This window comes from Momordica charantia, assembly GCF_013281855.1.
Source record: "Momordica charantia cultivar OHB3-1 chromosome 1 unlocalized genomic scaffold, Mcharantia_2.0 BLBB01000001.1, whole genome shotgun sequence".
In the NCBI taxonomy this organism is placed as follows: domain Eukaryota; kingdom Viridiplantae; phylum Streptophyta; class Magnoliopsida; order Cucurbitales; family Cucurbitaceae; genus Momordica; species Momordica charantia.
In genome coordinates this window covers 24,357,070-24,378,962 of record NW_028275157.1, presented here as the reverse complement: position 1 = coordinate 24,378,962, position 21,893 = coordinate 24,357,070, and the positions used below count along the sequence as shown (strand labels likewise).

Genomic DNA, 21,893 nt, shown 5'->3' with positions numbered 1-21,893 from the left:
TTTCTAACATAATGACAAAAAATTACTAATTAATTACAAATCTAGTAATCAATTTTATTGATTTTCAAATCTAGCAAAAGAAAAAAAAAGAAAAAACGAATGTCTAGTACAAATAAGAAAAAAGTCATCTAGCAAAAAGAAAAAAGGGATGTCTAGTACAAATAAGAAAAAGTCAATTTTACCCTTAAAATTGAGAGTTTTTTTTTTTCTAAAAATGAAAAAAAAAATTGCATTCATATTACTATCTCTAATATATTCCAGATATATCTCTTATATCATTTATATGCTTGACATATTAATAAGAAATCTATATATATATATATATATATATATATATTGTTTCTAGTACATCAATAAAAAAATCTATCATGTTACTCACAAATATATCGATGTCTGAAAATAATAAGGATGGAATCAAAATAACAAAAATAACAAAAATCTGATTTTAAAACTTTTGTAATACTTGCAAAACCAAAAGTTTATATTTAACCTGTGAAATATATAATATATATATATATATATACCTTGTGAAATATTTATGCTACTCATTAAAAATACCCTAATATATATAAAACTGATAATTAAAGAAAATAACAACTTTCAAACTAAGAACATGAGAAAATGAAATTTTCAGAACATTTACTAATTTAATAAAAAAAAAACAATTACTTAAGTAATCCAAACTTTTACTTCGTCCTGTGTTTTAATTTTTAAAAGAATTCTAAAAGTAAAAATTATATCTTTAAAATTGTAATTAAATAATTTATAAAAAATAATGTTATTGCAAAAAAAAAAAAAAAAGAATTCACAAAATTTTCGAATGAATTATGTAAAATAATGATCGAAACAGGATTTTATTAAGGTTTTTCTTTATTGAAAGGACTGCAGCCGACCTCGTGGATTACTTTATTTGGGACCAAAATTAGAGGGGGGAGATATTTGATAAAATTGGAGCACAATAATGGTGTTGGCCAACCGTTCAATACCAAAAAAATTAGAGATTTAAATTCTTCCAACAAGTGATTCAATTCAACTATATATTAAAAATTAAAAATAAAAAATAAAAACACAATAATCGTGGCTTTTGTTAGCAATAAACCGAAATTGGAGGGTATCAAAGGCAAACTTTTTTCAAACAAAACCGTGGACTCTGCCCACTGGTATGATATGGTATTCTCCTCATTTTTCCTTGTTTGGAGAATGTAATACCACTCTGGCTTTGGGTTTTACTGCTTTGCTTTGTCTCTGGTTTTCGATTTCATCGCCTGTCTGTTCACCACGCTTCAAGTTTTCACTTTCCCCTGCCATAAACCTATTAAAATTTTAAAAACGACAACTTTTGTTATTTACTTTAGAAAAAATAAGGGAATAATGGATTATTATTTATGATTTAATATGTCCAATTTTCAATACATCTCTCATCTTTATTTCTTATTTTTTTCAAATTACCTTTTTTAAGATCGAAAATTTAATTACTCTGCCTAAGATTACTAACATTTATTACCTCAACTTTCTTCTTTTTTTTTTTCTTTTTTTTTTTTTACTTCTGTTTCATTCCGTCAGCTTTTCATGCTAAAACGAAAATAACACTTTTCAATTGACAATTCTACATTATTATTATTATTATTTTCAAAACAGCTTTCTTAAAATTTTAAAAAAGTTGGCTAGAATTTATAAGGAAAAAAACAGATTAAAGAAAATGTAAATAGACAACTGGTTCCTAGCATTTATGTAGCGTTTATATCTGTAACTTCTAAAACTGCATACATAAATTTTAATAATCTCTAACCATAATGTGATCTCTAAGACAAAGATCTCCAATCTCATAATGTAGAAAGATTAAAATATGAGATATAAACAGATCACATATATGAAGCATTCAGAGACTAACCTTGAAAATGAAAATGTGCACCATTTTCTGAGGGGTTGGTGGTCTGTAAACTCACAGATATAATCATCATCAAGACGATACATATTTACAAATACATCATCCAAAAGGATCACTACGGTCGAGTAGTTTTAGCAGGTAGAAAGTAACGAGCAATGGTCGAACCTCGGTTCATCGAATTGGATCGTTTGTGAGGCCTGAGCCAACACCATATTTCTTTCTGAATTTCTGGCGGTAATTCTTCTACGACTGAAACGTCAATCTCATCAACTTTATAATTCCATCTTTCACCGCTTTGTTCACTGCTAGTATGTCCATCTGACAGCAATCAGCATATGCATGAAATTCAATTCTAGGTGTATACAGGTAAATTGCAAGTCTAATAGGCCAGTATTACAATTCTAAGAGGGCAATAAATTTGAAAAATACCAGCAGATGATAAGCTACCATCTTGGATGCGTTCACCAAGTCCCTGATTCCTCGATGTTGATGAGAGATCAGGCTTAAAGAATCTCAAGATTGAAGCTGTCCCCTGACATCATGACATGATAAAGAATAAAAACAACAAATCTTCAAAGTGTGATAACTCTTCCAATTAAACACAAACCTTTTTGGATTAAAAAACAATATTTTAACTTAAAATTGAAATATACAAAAATCAACTATTTTGTTCAAAAGCACAATTGGCCCCATTAAAAATCAAACATTACGCTCTTCAGTTCCATGGGGTGGCCAAACATTCGTAATATAACTTCTTTGATCCATTTATTCTTTTACTCCCATACTTCACAGCAAAATCTCTCATGCTTGTGGAACTTTTCAAATGAATTAGAATAGAGAAGCATATGCAAACCTTGTCTTTTGATGTGTTCCTTTTTGTACACAGAGGGGACATACTTCTTGTATTCTTGAACTTCTGTTCTTCTAATGGGAGTATTGGGAACTCACTTTTACTTGGACCCGAACAGAACTTGGTTTCTGTAAGAAGTACCTGTATTTAGGTTAGAAAGCGGGAAAGGAAGAAAAATATTAGGGTGTACACAAATACCATACCTGAAACTAAGGGCAGCCTGGTTGTTTCTAGGATATCACCATCTTTTTCTAACATTTTGGAAGAACAAGATGGATCCTGCACATCAAAAAATCTGGTTAGAAATCATAAATGTTATTACCTGAAGTACTTTTACATTAATCTTAAGAAAATGCACCGCACATTAGACAGCATTAAAGATGGCATTACCACTAGAATGCTCAGTAACTCTAACTCAACCTCGTAGCAATGAGAATGCTCATTACAACTGGATTTATTCAAAACTTCTCAATACAAATTTCAAATTGCAAACATGAAAACTAGTCCTACGTAATTGAGGTTTCTTGTGACTGCGTAAAAATTATTCAGAATTGGCATTTGCAATTATACCTATTGGTTCACAGAAGCTAAAAACAGGCAATCTTGGAACAAAAATCTAAAACTCAAACTCCAAAACTTTTGATTCCAAAAACTAAAGCTACCATAAAAGTCAAAAGATCATACTACAACAACTTGATACGTTCAGAAAAGTGTTGTAGAATATGATCCGTTCAGAATAAGTGTTGTAGAATATGTTACAAGAACATAAAACAATAAAAGAACTATTTATTGTCATATACCATGACTTCTTTCAACGAATCCCTTTCACACACATTTTGATCCAAACTACATGTATCTACTGCATTCTCGACCTCTATTTCATCTTCGGTGAATTTATCAAGAGCCTCGGTTGAGTCTATTGAATGGTTTGTACAACCTAAATGAACGTTTTCAATCTTGGTTTCTTCACCAGTGTATTCATCATGAGCTTCATTTGAATCCACCGCTGAATAATTCGTACAACCTAAGTGACCAGGAAGTTCTCATCAACTAAAATAAGCACAATGAGAAGAAAAATAGAAGGAAGCATATTTTAACTCTTAATACCTGAAAGTAAAGCAGCTTCTTGTGTATCCTTATCCTGAAGTTGCTCAGATGCCGTGCAGGAAGAATGCTGGCCATGCAAGTATTTTGTAATTGAACACGTTCCCTATCAGAAGAATATGCACGAGAAGGCTGAGCATTGAAATTAAAAGAAAACAACCAAAAAATTAATGAAATAAATAGCATCAATGTACAGATGAACTGATTTTTTTTTTAAAAAAAACATGTCAACTAGTATTGTTCAACAGTAAGTACAGTTTAGCCGTAAAAACAGTAGGGTTTTATGCTAAAAGATTTAAACAATCATCGGTAAAGTTTCCTATCAAATTCAGACAGGAAACTAGGGAAGTTTTTTCAGCCAAAGAGCAATACTTCAGGTTTTAGGCTGCAAGCAATATGACAAGATGTCCAAGCCCTTAGTGATCGGGCATAACCAGACCACATAACTAATAGCCAAATATGTTCAAACTTACAGATGGTATGGTAACAATTTTACTGGCAGAGACCGAAAGAGAAGTTATTCTCCATCCACCGTTTGGATCTCTCTGGGTGTTAGCTCCGAAAGAGCCTAAATAATCCCGCAATCCAGCCTTAAACAAGTTTAGTGCATCCTCCTGAATTTTAGCAGCACCGTATCTCAAGGGACAAGACTTGGAAGGGAACTTTTTATGCGAATCTGAGTCACTCAACTGCACCACCAAGCACCAACGTATCTCAACAATTAGTGGGCAGCAAGCCATTTATAAATACATTTATTAATTTGTGTTGTGGAACCAAAATCTCAGTAACATGTTGAGAGCACGAAAAACAAACCTTATATGCACTAGCATGAAGTGTAAGGGTGTGAGCCATTCGCCTGTTTTGATCTAAATCAGAACAAAGACGTTCACTCAATTCTTCAGAAAGTTCATTTATCCAGTGCTGAACCTGCATAAGTGGGAATGATGATGGGCACCATGATTAAACAAGGACTTCCAAACATGCACCACCAGTCTTATGTCAAGGGGAAAGAATATCTTCTTGCACATGAAACCATGTTTGGAGCAACAGTAAGCACCATATAGAAATGCCATTTGGAAATAAATGAATTGATTCCAGTTCCAGAGTTTGTTTCGATGTCAACTAACCTGGAAAACATTAATTTAAGCACAGAACATGTGCTAGATGTACATTCCAACAAGTATCAATTTTAAGTTCCAGCTGCACATTTTATCTTCAACAATTATGCGCCGGTACCTAATTTAAGGATGATAGTTAAACACACATGCAACCCAAGGGTTGCATAAGGTGGTGAAGGCCTAGGGTTTAACCAATGGATTATGAATTTGAAACCCATTGTGGTCACCTATGTTGTTAAATATTATACACACTTCTTGAATACCAAATGTCATAGCCATTGTTGTTAGATCAGTTCCAATTCTCAAAGCTGAAGCTGATTCTGTTTTTAAATATTAGTTGAAGACATACCCCTGGTCCAGTTGATCATACTTCTGCATGCTCTTAAATACTTCAATGTCTTAATTTGTGTTATTTCTAACACATTCCTCGAAGATCAAAATCATGTAATAGAAAGAATTGTAAAGAATAAATCTAGTATCAATACTAGAAATAAGACAAATGGCAATTAGATTCAACTGAATATTTGGTAGCATAACATCAATTTAGAATATTCAGCATTAAACACTCAAAGCGCTGTACATCAAAGCCTTAATCAATCTGCAATACAAGAAGATTATTCATCCTCCTAAGCACACACTCACATCAAGAAAGAAAAGGAAGAAAGACCAAACAACAGGAGCATAAATCTTACTGATGTACTCTTATGATAAACATTAAAATAAAAAATAAATCTTACTGAAGAAATTGTCCTCAGAGCTTGGGGCCCAGAAAAATTCTTCCCAGAACCATGGCTTTTGGGGAGAAGGCGACTTTCTACTTCTTCCCCACTGATTCCTCTAGCTATATTCCATAACCAAGTACTAAAAAAAAGAGAAGTAAAATTATTCTATTAGACCTGCTCTGTTGATTGTAAGCAGACAAACTGATAACACAACCCTACAAACCATAACAACCTTTATTCTCTTTTTTCCCTTTTTCTGGTCTGAAACAAAACAATTTCATAGAGAGAGTATGAAATTACAAACAAGTGTCCTTATTCATTTTGTCTCTTTTTTCCTGTTTTCCTTTTAATTTATTTATTTCACTGTAGTTATTCCGAAGAGATCCAACATTAAGTTCATTTACCCAGTATTGACACCATAACGCTCTTGTAGCTTCTGCTCTGAAAACTTCAATAGATCTCCAACAGTGTTCACACCAAGGTCACTTTCTAAAGAACTCCCTAGCTTTCCACCAAGTTGCTTCCTGCCACAGAAATTCAGCACTGGCAGGAATAAGTTAAATGTTAACATATCATTAGACATCACAAAATGAAACTTACATTTTCTTTACTGGCAGGGAATCAAGCAATCCTTCCACGCAGGAGAGGGGCACAACAGTTTGTTGAGCAGGTTTATTCATGGCACTTGCAAGTTTAGCCAGCATCTTCTCACAATCTCATATATAATTGAAAATAATATCATTTACAAGATAGTGTCGTGTGAAATATAGGATTTAATATGAACAAATAAATTTCATCCTGCCTTGTTATGAGCAATGCCAGCAGAACAAGTGAACTCGGTCTCCTTCAACAGTTGCATCCTTAGTTCAGCGACAATGAGAGTTCCACAAGCCAACAGCTTATCACGATAATCTGAATCACTCCGTGTAAGCCACATCCTTACACTTCCTTGGTTACCACTTTGTTCCTGATTTAAAATCAATTTCAATAATGTATATTGTAGCTGATGAAAAAGCCAGTTCATGACCAATATTATCAGCACTTCAGCACTATGGAGTTGATTGAATTTAAATTTTAATGGTACAGTTGGATAAAGAAAAAGATCTTGTTTAACCAAGCTAAAAGGAAGAGGGAAAAAAGATATGCATACAAGAAGAAATAAATGATTACTGTCACAGTGAAGTCCCTAAATGTAGTGGTGGTTTTATCAATGTGACCAGTCCCTTGTTTGTACCAGTTAAGGTCTTTTTTCAATTTCAGCCACTCTCTTCGCATTATATCAATTAAAGCTTTTGTTTTTTTTATTGATTTATTGAAAAAAAATGGTCAAAATTTACAATGAAAATTGGCACCTACTAATTAACATTTTTTAGGCTTAGTTACTCATTTGAGTTGTGACTTTAAGCAGGAGAAGATCAGGAATGAAGAAATCTCAGATATTGTATCTAACCTCTTGATCAAGCCCTAAAATATGAGATTTAAGAGCCTCAACATCAATAACCTCCATGCTCTCTGGAGGAGTTTCAAGTAACATTGCTTCAGCAGCATCTGTTAGGTCAAGATATACTTCATCAATTGATGCTCTCTCACACCTTCCCTTCTTTGAAAGAACACGAACAACCTACAATGTTGATAGTTCATTATTTGAAAATGTCAGCATTCCTGGGTAACGTAGAAGACCCAATGTACTAATCATCCTACTGACCTCCGAACCGGCATCCCGGTATGTCTTGAGGTCTGCTTTACCATGTGCCACGGGAACTTGAATAAGCTGAATTTCAGGGCAGACTTTCTTTGCCTCATCACCTCGCATTGATCTGAAGCTTATTAGAGTTTTGAAGATAATAAATCATAACGTGGGGAGAGACATGTCAATACCGCTTCACACCAAATTTGCGTGCCTCATAGCCAACAGCAATCAAGCCACCACCTTTCCATGGGTTATACTGAACCACGGCAGTGGGTAAACCCCTTAAATGTGGCTGTCTCCGCTGCTCAACTGCAGAGATAATAAAACAATTAACTTGAGAGAGAGGAAAACCTTGTCAATCAAACCATAAAAGAAACTTTACCGTAATCTTTTGGAAAAAGGGTATGAAAAGCACAACATGGCAGACAAATTTTCCACAACTTCTCTGATCATACATTAATGCTAATCTTTGCACTGATAAGAATCCATGAACCCCACTTACAGCTTATCACGAAATCATGCAGCAGCAACCTCAAATTTTAGTGTCAAGTTTTATTCTTATCAAGAATCTTAATAACACCCCAGCCAGAATCAGATACCATTTTTCCAGGTGATTCTAGGATTATGAACTATGTTTTTTATAGGAAACAAGCTTTTTATTTGATGAGTGAGAAGTATAAAATGAGAGGAAGGCATGTCCTCTCAAACAAGCCAAGGGAAATAACAAAGAAATAACTCCAACTAGCATTAATATAAAAGGAGATTATACCCATGCTTAAATTATATTACCGCTTTAGATTTTAATTTTTCTTCTTTCTAACCAAGAAAACCTTCATTGGTTAAAAATAAAAAGGTGTGAGACGCCAACAAGCTAGAAAACAGCTCCAATAAAACACCAAAGAACTAGACTGACTATATAGGAACCAAAATAATATGACCTCCCAAGTTTGGGCAAGTACAAGCCAATAATAAAGCACTATACTAAAATAACTCTACTCCTCCACTCGGCCAGAAATTTATCTATGAAAGTTCTCCTGTTATGCCCCAACCAGCAAATCGCGCTGTAACTAAACTCGGTCCCTTGTCAAATAAGAGATTTTAGTCGGTCCATAAAGCCACATTTTAGCTATTTCAATTCGGAAGCATATCCGTATAAAGAAGTAGAAGTACATGGAAGAGAGGAACCCCTGTCGTGGTTGTGTGATGGGGGAACTAACAAACGTAAAGAGAAATTTTGGGCTAAAATTTCATAGCACGGCGGCAAGAAAGAGCAATTTCAGACTGTGCTTCGAAGTTGGTAGTCTTGGAGCCAGAAAAAAAGTAAACAAGGGACTTCATAGGAATTCACAGTTGATGGTAGTTTTATAAAGATGAGCGTTAGGGTGTAAGAGAAATCGAACCTTGAACGTAGAAGCAGTCCATGTCTACGTGAGCGATGATTCTGACATCTGATGATTCCGGCTTCGCCACCGGCATCCCTTACCAAGAAAGATGTGCTTCTTCTTCAAGTAATATCAGGGAAGTTAACAGAACAGATTTGTTTAGCAATTAGGATCCACGCCAACTTTAACTAAAAATTCAAAGTGGAAGTGGATCGCACACAAAAGTAGACGAAGGTGTAAGGGTAACGGGACATGATTTGCTCGAACGGCGAATAAACTTCAGGGAGATTGTAGTTCGCCAAATCCGTTGATTGCAAAATTTATCAATAATCAATTCATTTCAATCTTATGAGAAATTCGTTAAAATGGCGCCAATCTTTTCCGATGATCAAAGAAAATAAAAAGGGGACTTTTCTGACCCGCGAGTTTTAATTGCTAACAAATGAAGGAGTATATGCTTTTATCATTTATTTTGGTGGACAAAAAGTAACACTTAATTAAGTTAAAATAAAAAGTTATACAAAATTGGGAATTTTCCATAAAGACTTCCGTAGTAATGTTATTATGCAGGATGTATAAATCAACTTAATTTAGTAACGTTCCAAAAAGTTTGGACTAGTTATTTTTATATCACTTCAAATATAGAATGTAAAAGAGATCATGTGTAAACAACATGGTTTCACATATGATAGATATTAACGGTGTTAAGAATTAAAGTACACAAAATCAAAAACTAAGAATCAAATAGACAGACTATTAAATTTATAATAATTTAACCTAAAATTTAAAAAGGATGATACTTTTTTATACACATATCCCTCCGGATGTATACAGTATACACACACATACTTGCCCAGACAGCTATCTACTGTCTACTGAACAAATAATTCTATACCATTTAAAAAATAAACGTGACTTGCCGAACAGCCAATTTCACGACCAACTAATCATGTCAGATAAAGGGATTCCAGTTTTTGGAAAATTATAAAAACCACATGTTCATGTTCTATGTATTAAAATAAATAAACCTTGTTCGTGTACATATCACAAGCCATATACAGAGAAAAAAAGTATCCCCATCTTCACACGAATTCTTAGCTATTGCTAATAATATATATATATAATTCGATGCGAATAAGAGCACACAGGAAGAGATGGTAAAATGTGTATCATATATGTGCATGTACAGTACACCCAGAATTATAAATTAAAACAGGGCTGAAACCTCATATTCATATGGCTGAATCTAAACCCATGAAGATCCTAGGATAGAATGCCAGCCCCAGCCCAGCCACACTATTAAAGTTACAAAAACTCAGTCTATTGTGCTTAAATAACTTTGGACAGTACCGGAAAAATTCACAATATGTCGAAGCATCTGATACAAGTATGTTCCAAAAGTTTGCTCACAAGGCTCTCGGACTCGGGAATGAGAGTAGATGTCACACTGTTCCAGAAATGGAACGTCAGCGAGTCTTCCAAGATTTTCTTCCGTAGAGCCTCCTGTTCAGCTTTTTCAGTTGTAGTTGCTGGTGCAGCAAAGTATCTATTTGCAGGAAATTTGATTGAACATAAAGGAAAAGTTAATAATATAAACTGAAATTCGAAAATTTACACAATGAATTCTTGAAGTAATCCGATTTCAGAACATGTCTGGAGAAAGCAGCTTAACAATGTAAGTACGGTGCTTATGGGGTTGAGAAACCTGATCTCCACAACTAATAACAAAAAGTCGGAGCATGGCAGAAGGGCAGTCTTTTCGAGAAAATACTAAGCTGAACATTGGAGGCTTGGGGGAAGAGGGAAATTTCTAGGCTGATGTTTAGCTATGAGACCTTCCCTTAGCCCAAACGTTCCCTAGATTGTTCAAATTATCTAATTATAAAGAGGCTGGGCAAACTCGGCAAGTTTTAAGATGCCATGCTTGATAGATCCAACCTCTTAAACCCTGCAATTTAGAAAATAAAGTACACCTCTATAGACCTTTTCTTCTCATGTCAACTGGCTACAAATCAAATATGACCAGTTTAAAAAAGAAGGAAAGATCAAGGATTGATTAAGCAAGTCTTTGCCTAGAGATCAGTGAAATGGAAGTGTGTTTAGACTAAGGTTCTTTAAAGACATGCCCACATATAAAGAGTCAGAAGAGATATAAGTCTGCAGTAAAGGAAGGTTTCTTCGAGGCTTAATAGATGGAATACATAGGACCCACAAGTTTTGCACAGCAGCAGAGAACTCACACAAAAGGAAAGGAAGAATTTTCTAACTAAAAAAGTGCTCCTGAAACAAAAGTCAATTTCAATCAGACAGATGCTTCTAGAACTTCACCTTTCAGAGCTAAATGTCGTGGGCTTGGATAGGAAATGACATTTTATGGAGTTCAAACACATAACCTCCTATTATGATACTCTCTTAATTTTGAGTGAATGTATTCTGCCTTATTTTAGAATGTACAAGTTAAATCCTCTTAAATAGGAGAAAGACTTGTTACAAATAAAGGTTAAGCTAAAAATAAAGATTAACTAATATTTCCAGCTAATATGAAAATCCAACATATAATATATATCAATTTCTGGGTGTCAAAAAAAAATCCAAAATATTCACGCGCATTCGAACAAAGTAATCAGAAATTACCTAGTAATATTCTGTGAGGCAATGGGAAAGAATACAAAAGAAGGCTGCACATTCAACTCAAACTGTTCTGTTGACACTTCTCTTGAAAACCTCTTTGCAACTCTTGTCAAGAGCTCAGCCCCATTCCATCTAGAACTGCTATCATCATAGGTCGAATAGTATTCTTTCAGACACTCCATTATAAAGGGGCTGCAGGGAAGAGACAAATTTGTAGCTCAAAAATTATCCAGGCTAATCAGAATCATAAGACAAATTTGGACACCAAGTACTGCTCAATGAAGTGTTTAACAACATGGAGAAACACTTCATAGTTGCCTCAACCTATTATTAGTACTAAAAAAAACCTATTATTAAACACTTACTAATTCTATCACATTATAAATTCATTAAACATAGCAGATAAATATACATACAAAATATTCAACCTTTTACATAAGTAAATATGTAAAGTAAATGAAGTTGACAACAATGATAAACCACAACAATAATAGTCGATACATTTATAAAACAAAAGGCACCGTTGCGCTATGGACTCTCTCTCCCTACCCATCCCTACCGGCCAACCAACCCCACCACCATGTCATCTCTAAACCTCTCACCGGTGACCAGCCATGTCTTGCCGAGCCATTACAGTTGATCGGAAACGTTTCACTGTCGACATTGATAACAGATACCGGGGAAAACGTGTAAAGATCACAGAAACTACCAGGGATAAATCCTTCTTCCTATCTATACACTGGTCCTCGTTAACATGGATTACATGCTGTTTTGACTCTCTTCTACATTTGCCCATCAACCAAAGATTCTTCAAGGAAACGAGGATTGACGAACAGACTCTGTGGGTTGAAAAGACAACCAACAGAAAAGGCACTCTTGCCGAAATAGCCAAGTTGGACATTAATGGAGGCATTAACAAAATCTTGGTCCCTGTTGGAGATAATAGAAAAGGTTGGCTCTCCTTCATCAACCTCCTTAAAGACTTCAATGTCAAGACGCCCACACAGTCCATCCCTGATCCACCAACCAAGACCACACATTTATTGCCCTCTAACAACCAGCAACAAACCAAACATCCCCTTTCCTTCTGTGAAGTACTTAAGAAGAAGAGAGAGGAGCCACAGAAGGAGTGTTCCCGCCCTGCTATTAAACCACAGACCTACCCACATGCAGACACCAATTTGGACACCTCCATCATCGTTTTTCGGAAACACTTTCATGATGACTGGTATAAAATTATGCGAGCCCTACAAGTTCATGTCTGCCATTTCTGCACTGTAAACCCTTTTTTGCAGACAGGGCTCTTCTCAAATGTGAAGATAAGGAACAAGCTTGAACTCTCTCATCCATCAAGGACTGGTACAAAGTGGGTTCTTTCCAACTAAAATTCGCCCCTTGGAATAGCTTGGCCTCATTAGCTTCTCCAAAAGTTCCTTCTTATGGGGGCTGGATTAAAATCAGGAACCTCCCATTGGATAGATGGGATGAAGAAACCTTTAAAATCATCGGCAACTCCTGCGGTGGTTACATAGAGGCCTCCAAGAAAACCCGATCACGATTTGATTTAATGGAGGCAACTATCCGGGTAAAGAAGAATACCTCTGGTTTTATTCCTGCTCATATTCCCCTGCTTTCCAAGGATACCGATCAGCTGACTATACAGATTGATCCCTTTTTCACTTCGGAACACTTTATTGGATATTCGACCGGAATCCATGGAGCATTGCCACCGGAAAATCGAGTTTTCCGACCAGAGGATGATGGTGACGGTCTCCTAGGACCGTACCCTAGAGCACCCCACCCTGCCTTACCGCCGCCTGCAAATCTTCCCCCTAGCAGCTTTTCTGACGGCACACTGCCATGCTACAGTTCTGACACGGACGGCCCCACCGCTTCCTTTTCGGTGCTACACCCAGATACCCAGATTGGGCCTTCTTTGGAGAATGAAGGAAAAAGCTTAAAAGGGAAAGATATTATGGGGATTCGGGAAGGAACAGACCACCCATGCCCATCCTTTTCCCTATTAAATCACACCCCTGTCCCTTGACCTTATCCCTGCCAACGCTCCTTTCTCTTATTTGTCCCCTCTACCAGAACCTAGCACCATTCTCAAAGCCCCCCTAAAGACCATTGAACTTGCATCCAAAAAGACTTTCCTTGTGTCAGGGAACAAATTCACCATAAACCCCCTCCCTTTGAACCAGACTCTGACACATATGTCTCCTGCCCATATCCTTCTTCAAACGCAACTGTTCCTCATTTCTCTCCTACCACCACCATTCCACCCACTCTGTTTTACCCTACCGATTCTAACCTGCCCCTTGGACAGAGTCATCCAACCATGTTTGATGATTCTATTTTGCCTCTTCCTCCCCTTCCTCCCATCCTAGATCACTCATCCGATCCCTCGACCTATCTGCAAGTTGTGGTTCCATGGTTAACTTCTGTGGGCCTTGGCATACTTCCCCTACCGGCTAAGACACCAAAAACAACCCAAGACCAGAAAAAGCAGGCCAATTATATCCGGGAGCTAGCAGGGCTTTACTCTAACATCAACTATGATGGACCTTCCTCCTCCCTCACTGTCGGTGGGCCATCTGTTGCCTTATGAATATTATATCCTGGAACGTCAGGGGTATTGGCTCAAAAGAAAAAAGAGCCCTCGTAGAAAGCTTCATACAACAACACCACCCCTCTGTTGTGATTCTCCAAGAAACCAAAATTTCCAAAGTGGATAGGTTTATTGTTAAATCCCTTTGGAGTTCGAGAAACATTGCTTGGGCTTTCAAAGGTTCTATTGGAGCTTCCGGTGGTATCATCATCCTCTGGAATAACCCCGTTCTCTCAGTGACAGATATAAAAGTTGGATCCTTCTCCCTCACTATTCATATCACCCTTGCTGATGGCTTCAATTTTTGGCTGACAGGAATATATGGTCCTCCCAGAGCCAGGGACCGTGGCCTATTTTGGGACGAACTTAAGGAGCTCTCTAGTCTGTGCACCGAAGGCTGGCTGTTGGGAGGCGATTTTAATGTCACTCGGTGGACATTTGAAAATTCATCACAAAGAAGGCCTACTCGCAGCATGAATTTATTCAACCGTTTCATTACTGAATCCAATCTGACGGACCTTCCATTTCAAAATGGCCTCTTCACATGGTCGAATTTGAGGGACTCCTCATCTCTCTCTGCTGGACAGGTTTCACTGCTCTGATTTTTCCTTTCAAAATTCCCTAATGCTATGGTTAAACGTTTGGACAGGGAAACATCAGACCATTACCCAATCCAGCTCTCCATGGGAATTAACCAATGGGGCCCCCCTCCCTTTCGCTTTGATAACGCGTGGATGCAACTTTACTCCTTTCTCCCCTTGATTGAACACTGGTGGAAGATCACCCCACTGCATGGCTGGCCTGGACATGGCTTTATTCAGAAGTTGAAAAGTTTCGAAGGGATCATTCGATCTTGGAAGGGGGAGACATACGGCTGCAATTCTAGGCAAAAGCAGCAGTTGCTGTCTGAACTGGCTATTCTAGACTCCTTGGAGGAAGAGGGCTCTATACAAGCTGTACAGATATCACAGAGAAACTCCCTCAAAGCACAGCTACTCTCCATAGCCATAGCCGAAGAGGCCCATTGGCGCCAGAGATGTAAGTTGAAATGGCTACAAGAAGGGGATATGAACACGGGGTTTTTCCATAGAGTGGTGGCAGCTAGACGTCGGAAAAGTTCTATTTTTGAGATCTTGTCTAGGGATGGCAGAAGCTTGATTGAAGATGCTGATATTGAAACAGAATTTGTTTCCTTCTATGAAACCTTGTACACCAAAAAGATTAGTGTTAGGCAACTTCCCGCATCATTATCATGGGCTCCTATCACCCAGCTTCAAAGAGATCTCCTCGAAGCCCCCTTCATCGAAGCTGAAATCTCGTTTGCTGTCAAGGATCTTGAAACCAACAAAACTCCAGGCCCAGATGGTTTTACTGCCGAGTTCTATAAAAAGTACTGGAACATTCTCAAACATGATATCTTAAAAGTGTTCCAAGATTTTTTTAGAAAAGGCATCATCGATGCTAGCCTCAACGAGACCTATATCTGCTTGATCCCGAAAAAGATGGATGCCCGGACTGTTAGTGACTATCGTCCAATCAGTTTGATATCATGTATGTACAAAATCATAGCAAGGGTCCTATCCGAGAGGCTCAAAAAGGTACTCCCTCATACCATAACTGAATTCCAATCTGCTTTTGTGGCTAAGAGACAGATATTGGATGCATCACTTATAGCAAATGAGATCATCGATGGATGGGAAAAGAAGCAAGAAAAAGGTGTTGTGATTAAACTTGATATTGAAAAGGCATTTGATAAAAGTCGACTGGGATAGGTTCCAGATAGCATTCTAGAGGCCAAAGGTTTTGGCCACCTATGGAGGAAATGGATTAGATCGGCAAACTTCTCGATCATTCTTAATGGGAAACCCAGAGGCAAGATCAAAGCCTCAAGGGGACTTAGACAAGGTGACCCCCTTTCACCTTTCCTCTTTATCCTTATTGTAGATTGCTTCAGTAGGATGTTGTCTCTTGCTGCCTCCAAAAAATCGATTAAGGGTTTTTCTATTGGAAATCCTCCTATACATATCAATCATCTCCAGTTTGCGGATGATACTATCCTTTTCTCTACTACGGATGACAGAATGTTAGAGAATCTTTTCAATCTCATCAAGTCCTTTGAAGATCTATCTGGCCTCAACACAAATCTGCAAAAGACAGAAATCATAGGGATTAACTTGGCAGAAACTGAATTACAGACATTGGCAACCAGATTTGCTTGCAGAAAGGGTTCTTGGCCCTCCACCTATCTTGATCTCCCTCTCCATGGTAAGCCTAAGACAACATCCTTTTGGGACCCCGTGCTTGAGAAGGTTAGGAAAAGGCTTAGCTCATGGGAACACTCACTTATCTCCAAAGGGGGTAGACTCACCCTCATACAAGCCACTTTATCCAACCTACCCACCTACTTCTTGTCATTATTCACCATCCCAATCAAAGTATCACATGACCTAGAAAAACTCATCCGAAACTTTCTGTGGAAGGGCACTAAAATGAGGGAGGTCAAAATCTTGTTAGATGGGAACAAGTCCAGAAACCTTTGGAAGAAGGGGGGCTAGGCCTCTTTTGTGTTAAGGATAAAAACAGGGTTGCCAAATGGAATTGGAGATTCCTCACTGAAGAAAATGCACTTTGGAGGAGAGTGATTGTGGCCAAATATGCCATCACAGACATCCGAACCCACCACATCTACAGGACCTCTGCTTCTCCTAAAGGGCTTTGGAGAGACATTGACAAACACAAATCCCTGAATTTTGACAGAATTGTTTATAAGGTTGGTTCAGGATCCATTGCCAAATTTTGGAAAGATATATGGCTCACTAATAAACCCCTCTGTATCTCTTTCCCTCTCCTTTTCGCATTGCACAACAACAAATTGGGGGTTGTTCGCGATCTTTGATCTCCCACTGACAGCTCATGGGACATAAACTTTCGAAGGAACCTCAAGGAAGAAGAGATTGTGGAGTTGGCTTCTCTCTTACACAAGCTCTCCTCATCCCACCTCTCAACCAATACGGACACTGCCATTTGGAGATTGGAACCACATGGCCTTTCCTCCCTCCTTAAAGACCTTGACCGAACAGACACAACAGTGGCATCTTTCTTTGTTTACAACGCCATCTGGAAAGGTCACTACCCAAAGAAAATTAAGTTCTTTCTTTGGGAATCCAGCCTCCACGCTATCAACACACAAGACAAACTGCAAAGAAGAATGCCCTATTTGTACATCTCCCCACACTGGTGTTTCTTATGCAAGCAACATGGAGAATCCATTGGGCACATCTTTGTCTCTTGTAAACTGGCCACCGAACAAACTCCTCATCAATTTTGGCTGGTCGGTAGCTCTTCCAAAGGATATCACCCAATTATTAGCTTATACACTCACCGGTCATCCTTTCAAAAAGGAAAAGCTTTGTCTTTGGCTCCATTTTGTCCGGGCCTTATTATGGACGGTTTGGCTTGAACGGAATCGTCGCATTTTCCAAGGAAGAGAGCCCACAACAAAACTTCTTTTTGATTCTATAGTTGGTTTGGTTGTATCTTGGTGTAAATGCTCTCCTCTCTTTAAACACTATAATTTTGTCTCTCTCTTATCTAATTGGGGAGCTTTTTTGTAGCCTTCCTATGGATCTCTCCCCTTTTCTGTACTCATCAATGAAATAGTTTCTTTTCCAAAAAAAAAAAAAAAATAGTCGATACATTTATTATAATCATCAATGCTGCTTTAATATTGCTGTTCTCGTTTTCTTGGTCTAACGGCTCAGAAGATATACCTTCAAACAAAGAACCCCCCACAAATTCTAGCAGCCTGAGCAGGTGTGCTATACAAGTAGTCGAGGAATACTTGTAACTTTTCCCCCTTTTTTAGGTCACCTCTAACCTCTGTCCTTTTGTTGGAGACTATCAACACATTGGGGCATGTTTGGCCAATTACATTGAGAAGAAATATGCTTTGGGTAACTGTTTAACAGATCCACCAATGAAGCAGTATCCTATCGCACATTCAGGAATTACTCTTTTTTTTTTTATATTTTAATGGAGCAGAATAAAACGATTTTAAAACGCATGCATAAAAAGTGAAAGTATTTAAAGTATGTTAAATTCCAGAGCCTCTGTATATATACATGGTTAGGTAATCTTTTAATCCTCAATAGTTCACAAGCTAAGAAGACAAGTATTTTTTAAGGCTGTCCTCCAAACATTTGATCCCTCAATCTTTTTGCTTTTTCGATTTTGTACATCATAAAAATGATTTTTTTTCCCTTCATGCAAACATGTTTATTCAAAGAAGATTAGTCAAGATGTTATCAACTGTTATAATAACACAAGATAGTTCCCGAGCAGTAAATTAATGGACACATGACCAAGGCCTTTTGAACTAGTAAATTAATGGACGCATAACCAAGGCCTTTTGAACTGCCACATACCTGTGCCTTCTAAATGCCATTACTGCACCATTCAAAGAACTTCCAGCAAGCTGATCTTCCACACCAACAGAATTGTGAATTGAAGATAGAGGGTTCAAGACTACAATATCAGAATCAAGATAGATTCCACCATACCTGGGATAATGAAAAGAATTTGAAATCTATATACTCAATCGGAAAAATATATATGATATCAGAAGTCATCATACAAGCCTTTGCCATGATAAAGATAATAACATTTAAATATTCACTAAAATTTACTGCGGTAGTCTTTCCCTCTATCCACGTTATTCCCAGATTTCTTCAGACTGTCGTCCAAGGAATGCTCCTCAGCTGAGTGTTGGGTGGAAGCTTCCCATTCCTGGGATTTGGGGTTTCGAAGAAATTTGTTTGAAAGGGAAATCTCAAGATGGACGGCCATAACAGAGTTACTGGATCCACTTCAGATTGGCCATCGTAATTGTCTAGAGCTTGGGGGAGAGTGACCTTTACCCTCCGCCCTTAGTTTGTTTGTTCTTTTAAATACATCGTCTCTTATCAAAAAAAGAAAATAAAAAACAAATACATACCATCCCGTTCTCATCAATGCATCCCACACAAAAAAACCTGGATGAGAGTGAGTCTACAATTTTTTTGGGAGGTTTGACATAAAGAAATCTATAAACAATAATTTGGATAGAGCATCTTCTTGCGTAAATCCTTTCGTAGCTCTTATCATACTGTAAACTCATTTTTTTTATCATTTGTGAAAGCCTAGAATCAGGAAGATAGATGAAGCACCAACCACGTTCTACCGTGCGAGGTTGTAATCATAGATCTCCCTACAGAAAAAATGAAAATTTAAGGGGGGGGGGGGGGGGGGGGGGGGGAGGACGGCTTACTTGTATAAAGCAGCCAAACGAACAAGCTCGCTGTAGTGAGTAGGATAGAACTTCGTCCTTTTCCATTCAAACCAGATGGAAGCAAATATATGGGTTGGTGTATCCTTCAGCAGTTCATCGAGATTTGGCATAGCAACCGCAACTTTGTAACTGTTGAGCAAACATTGCAATTACTAAATGACAAAGATAGAGAATATATTTCTACATATATATGAATTTGCAAGAACTTTATTAGGATCAGTACCCATTTTTCACAAAGTTATCTTTGAAGAAATCAAGCTCAATTGTCTCCGAGAAAATAACAACACATGCATTTTGATGATGGGAGAACACACTCTCTAGCCCACGTTGATGCCGAACACCAAACATCCAAGGAGGTGAGTTCCAAACCATAAAAACTCTCTCGTCGCAATTATTTTTCTTGAAGAATGCATCCATAAAACGAGAAAATGATAGATGCGGATGTAGACCAGGATAATAACCCCATCGCTTGCCATCTGCATATATAGCAGGCATAAACCCCAGTTCAGAGCCCCCACCCTTCTTAGGAACCGCTTTATCTACTACATTAGCATTCTCTGTGCTTCTATCTCGTCTCTTCTCATTCTTAGTGCTTCTAGACATTGAAGTCCTATAGGCATTGAAATTCGCATTCCTCTTTGAACTGTAATCTTCATCAATATTGATAACTTCCTTTCTCGAAAGGTCGTTAGCGGAGTGTTCATCTGAAGTCCTAATCTCGTTTATATTTTCCTTAACATTGTCGACTACGTTTATACCAGTGTCGCCACTTAGACTCCTGCTCTTCTTAATCCTTGCGCCCACACTACTGTCTTTAACTTCCGTATTAAAAACTTTCCGCGTAACGCCTAACGGCTTGTTAACAAGAAACGGAACTTTTTTAAACTCGTTCATCCACCATTTCTGCACGATTCGATCGCCTCTGGTTAACGCAGTCACACCCAGACCATCCGGATCTTGCAAAATGGGATTGTTCAGCGGATTCAGGACTTCCCAGTTGGACTTGAACATCCTATCCCTCCTCAAGAAATCGCCCTTCTTATCGAACCAGTCTCCCCACCCATCTCTCAAGGGCGAAACTCTTCCACCCACCTTTAACAAAAGCGCGTCCTCGATCCCAGTCATTTCGCTTGCTTTCCTCCTCACCTCTTCATCAACCGGCACATCATCGGAGGCAAACGCAGCTTTACTGCGATCCACTTCACCTATTTCCACAGGAAAACCAGAATTCTCATCAGACCAATCTTCGATGGAACGTTTGTTATCAAAAACCTTCCTAATGGCCCCGCTAACATGGTCAAAATAAAATCCAGAAACCCTGACCTGATCAAATTGATCTTCGTCCTCTCCCAATTCTTCATCGCCGGCTGCCCTAGAGCGAACGTCCTCATCCACAATGTCGAGCTCGTCGATCTTGTCCTCGTCGGTGGTAGTGGTGCCTAAAACAATATCGCTGTCGTCATCCGAATCAGATACTAGAATGTTGCCTAGGGATTTAGGATACATGTGAGGAGAGTAAGTGTGGGAGTGAGAGTGAGAGAGGCGAGTGTATAGGAGGGAGACTGAAAATAGAAGCAGCAAAGCGGCGGCGAAGGCGCAAAAGTAGGCGCCATAGGGACCACGACGACGGGTCTGAAGGTTCCGCAGCATTTTACAGACAGAAATTGCAAAACTCAGAAGAGAGACGGCATTGGTAAAAGAAGGAGTAGTTCAATCATAGACGGGTTGCAAAGTGATCTGAACTGTGAGTTCTATGGGCGAAGGCCAACCAATATCATTATTGCGCGTTTGTTGCTTTGCTGTTAACAGAGAAATCCAAATCAAATACCTTGATGCCCTAGCTCTGTGTGAAGGCTTAAAGGCAGTTAAAGAATGAAAGCATTGCCCAAACGGACTCCCTTGAACTTGGTGCTGTCGATTTCTCTGAAATCTGCTGGGTTGTCCACCAAGCTAAGGATATTGCAGATCCAACTAAAATTTCTTCTTTACTCTGCCTTGTTTCGTCTTAGTTCTTGTAAAGTCGTTTCTCAAAAAAAAAAAAAAAAAAAAAAAAACCTTTCAGCGATGTACAATTATTTAAATAAATTTTTATGTCTAACAAAAATATTGATTTCTTTAACATGCATTTAAATTCTCTTCCAATTTTAAAAAATAAAAACATTTTTTTCTTGGGTAAAAGTAATATTATAAAATAGATAACCAAAAACAAATGGACCAACTACTTATTTGCATGATCGGCTGGTTGTCTAGATAGCAGAGCTCAAATATTTTTTTTTTATTCAACATTAAAAAGCTATCAACTCCATAGAATACAATATATTTTAGAGGTGAATCACTATTGCATTATTTGTTTTAAACGAAATTATTGAGCATAACTTGATTAAAAAAAACCGATATCTTGAGAAAATTTGTAAAATATTAAGCCAATTATAACATGGACAAGGACAAGTGTAAATGACACACAATATCAGGATGTTTGTCTATATATATTTCATAAATTGCACGATTGTATCTAGGAATTGGAACACCCGTGTGCCACACCTACTAATTACATTAAAACTAATTTACAGA

The 21,893-nt window shown here is 37.7% G+C and overlaps 2 protein-coding genes across 3 annotated transcripts; both read right to left on the bottom strand.

The window, feature by feature from the left end:
• Positions 1-948: 948 nt before the first annotated feature.
• On the bottom strand, positions 949-9,175 carry POLH (Y-family DNA polymerase H). Of its 2 annotated transcripts, none has more exons than XM_088125954.1 (18): positions 8,773-9,175; positions 7,561-7,681; positions 7,388-7,499; positions 7,133-7,303; positions 6,485-6,649; positions 6,283-6,386; positions 6,087-6,206; positions 5,698-5,821; positions 4,656-4,769; positions 4,316-4,531; positions 3,846-3,948; positions 3,539-3,762; positions 2,942-3,017; positions 2,742-2,866; positions 2,318-2,420; positions 2,054-2,206; positions 1,892-1,934; positions 949-1,312 (listed from the first exon to the last, which is right to left on the bottom strand). In XM_088125954.1, the coding sequence occupies exons 1-18, from the start codon at positions 8,846-8,848 to the stop codon at positions 1,180-1,182; spliced, it is 2,283 nt and encodes a 760-aa protein (XP_087982080.1). In that variant the 5' UTR covers positions 8,849-9,175; the 3' UTR covers positions 949-1,179. The 2 variants fall into 2 exon arrangements, with proteins under 2 accessions (XP_087982080.1, XP_087982083.1); XM_088125957.1 differs by lacking the exon at positions 8,773-9,175 and adding an exon at positions 8,543-8,561.
• A 734-nt stretch (positions 9,176-9,909) lies between these two features.
• Positions 9,910-21,319, bottom strand: LOC111015750 (alpha 1,4-glycosyltransferase family protein). Its single transcript, XM_088123000.1, has 5 exons — positions 19,546-21,319; positions 19,302-19,451; positions 18,421-18,555; positions 11,389-11,577; positions 9,910-10,300 (listed from the first exon to the last, which is right to left on the bottom strand). The coding sequence occupies exons 1-5, from the start codon at positions 20,970-20,972 to the stop codon at positions 10,114-10,116; spliced, it is 2,088 nt and encodes a 695-aa protein (XP_087979126.1). The 5' UTR covers positions 20,973-21,319; the 3' UTR covers positions 9,910-10,113.
• Positions 21,320-21,893: the final 574 nt, after the last annotated feature.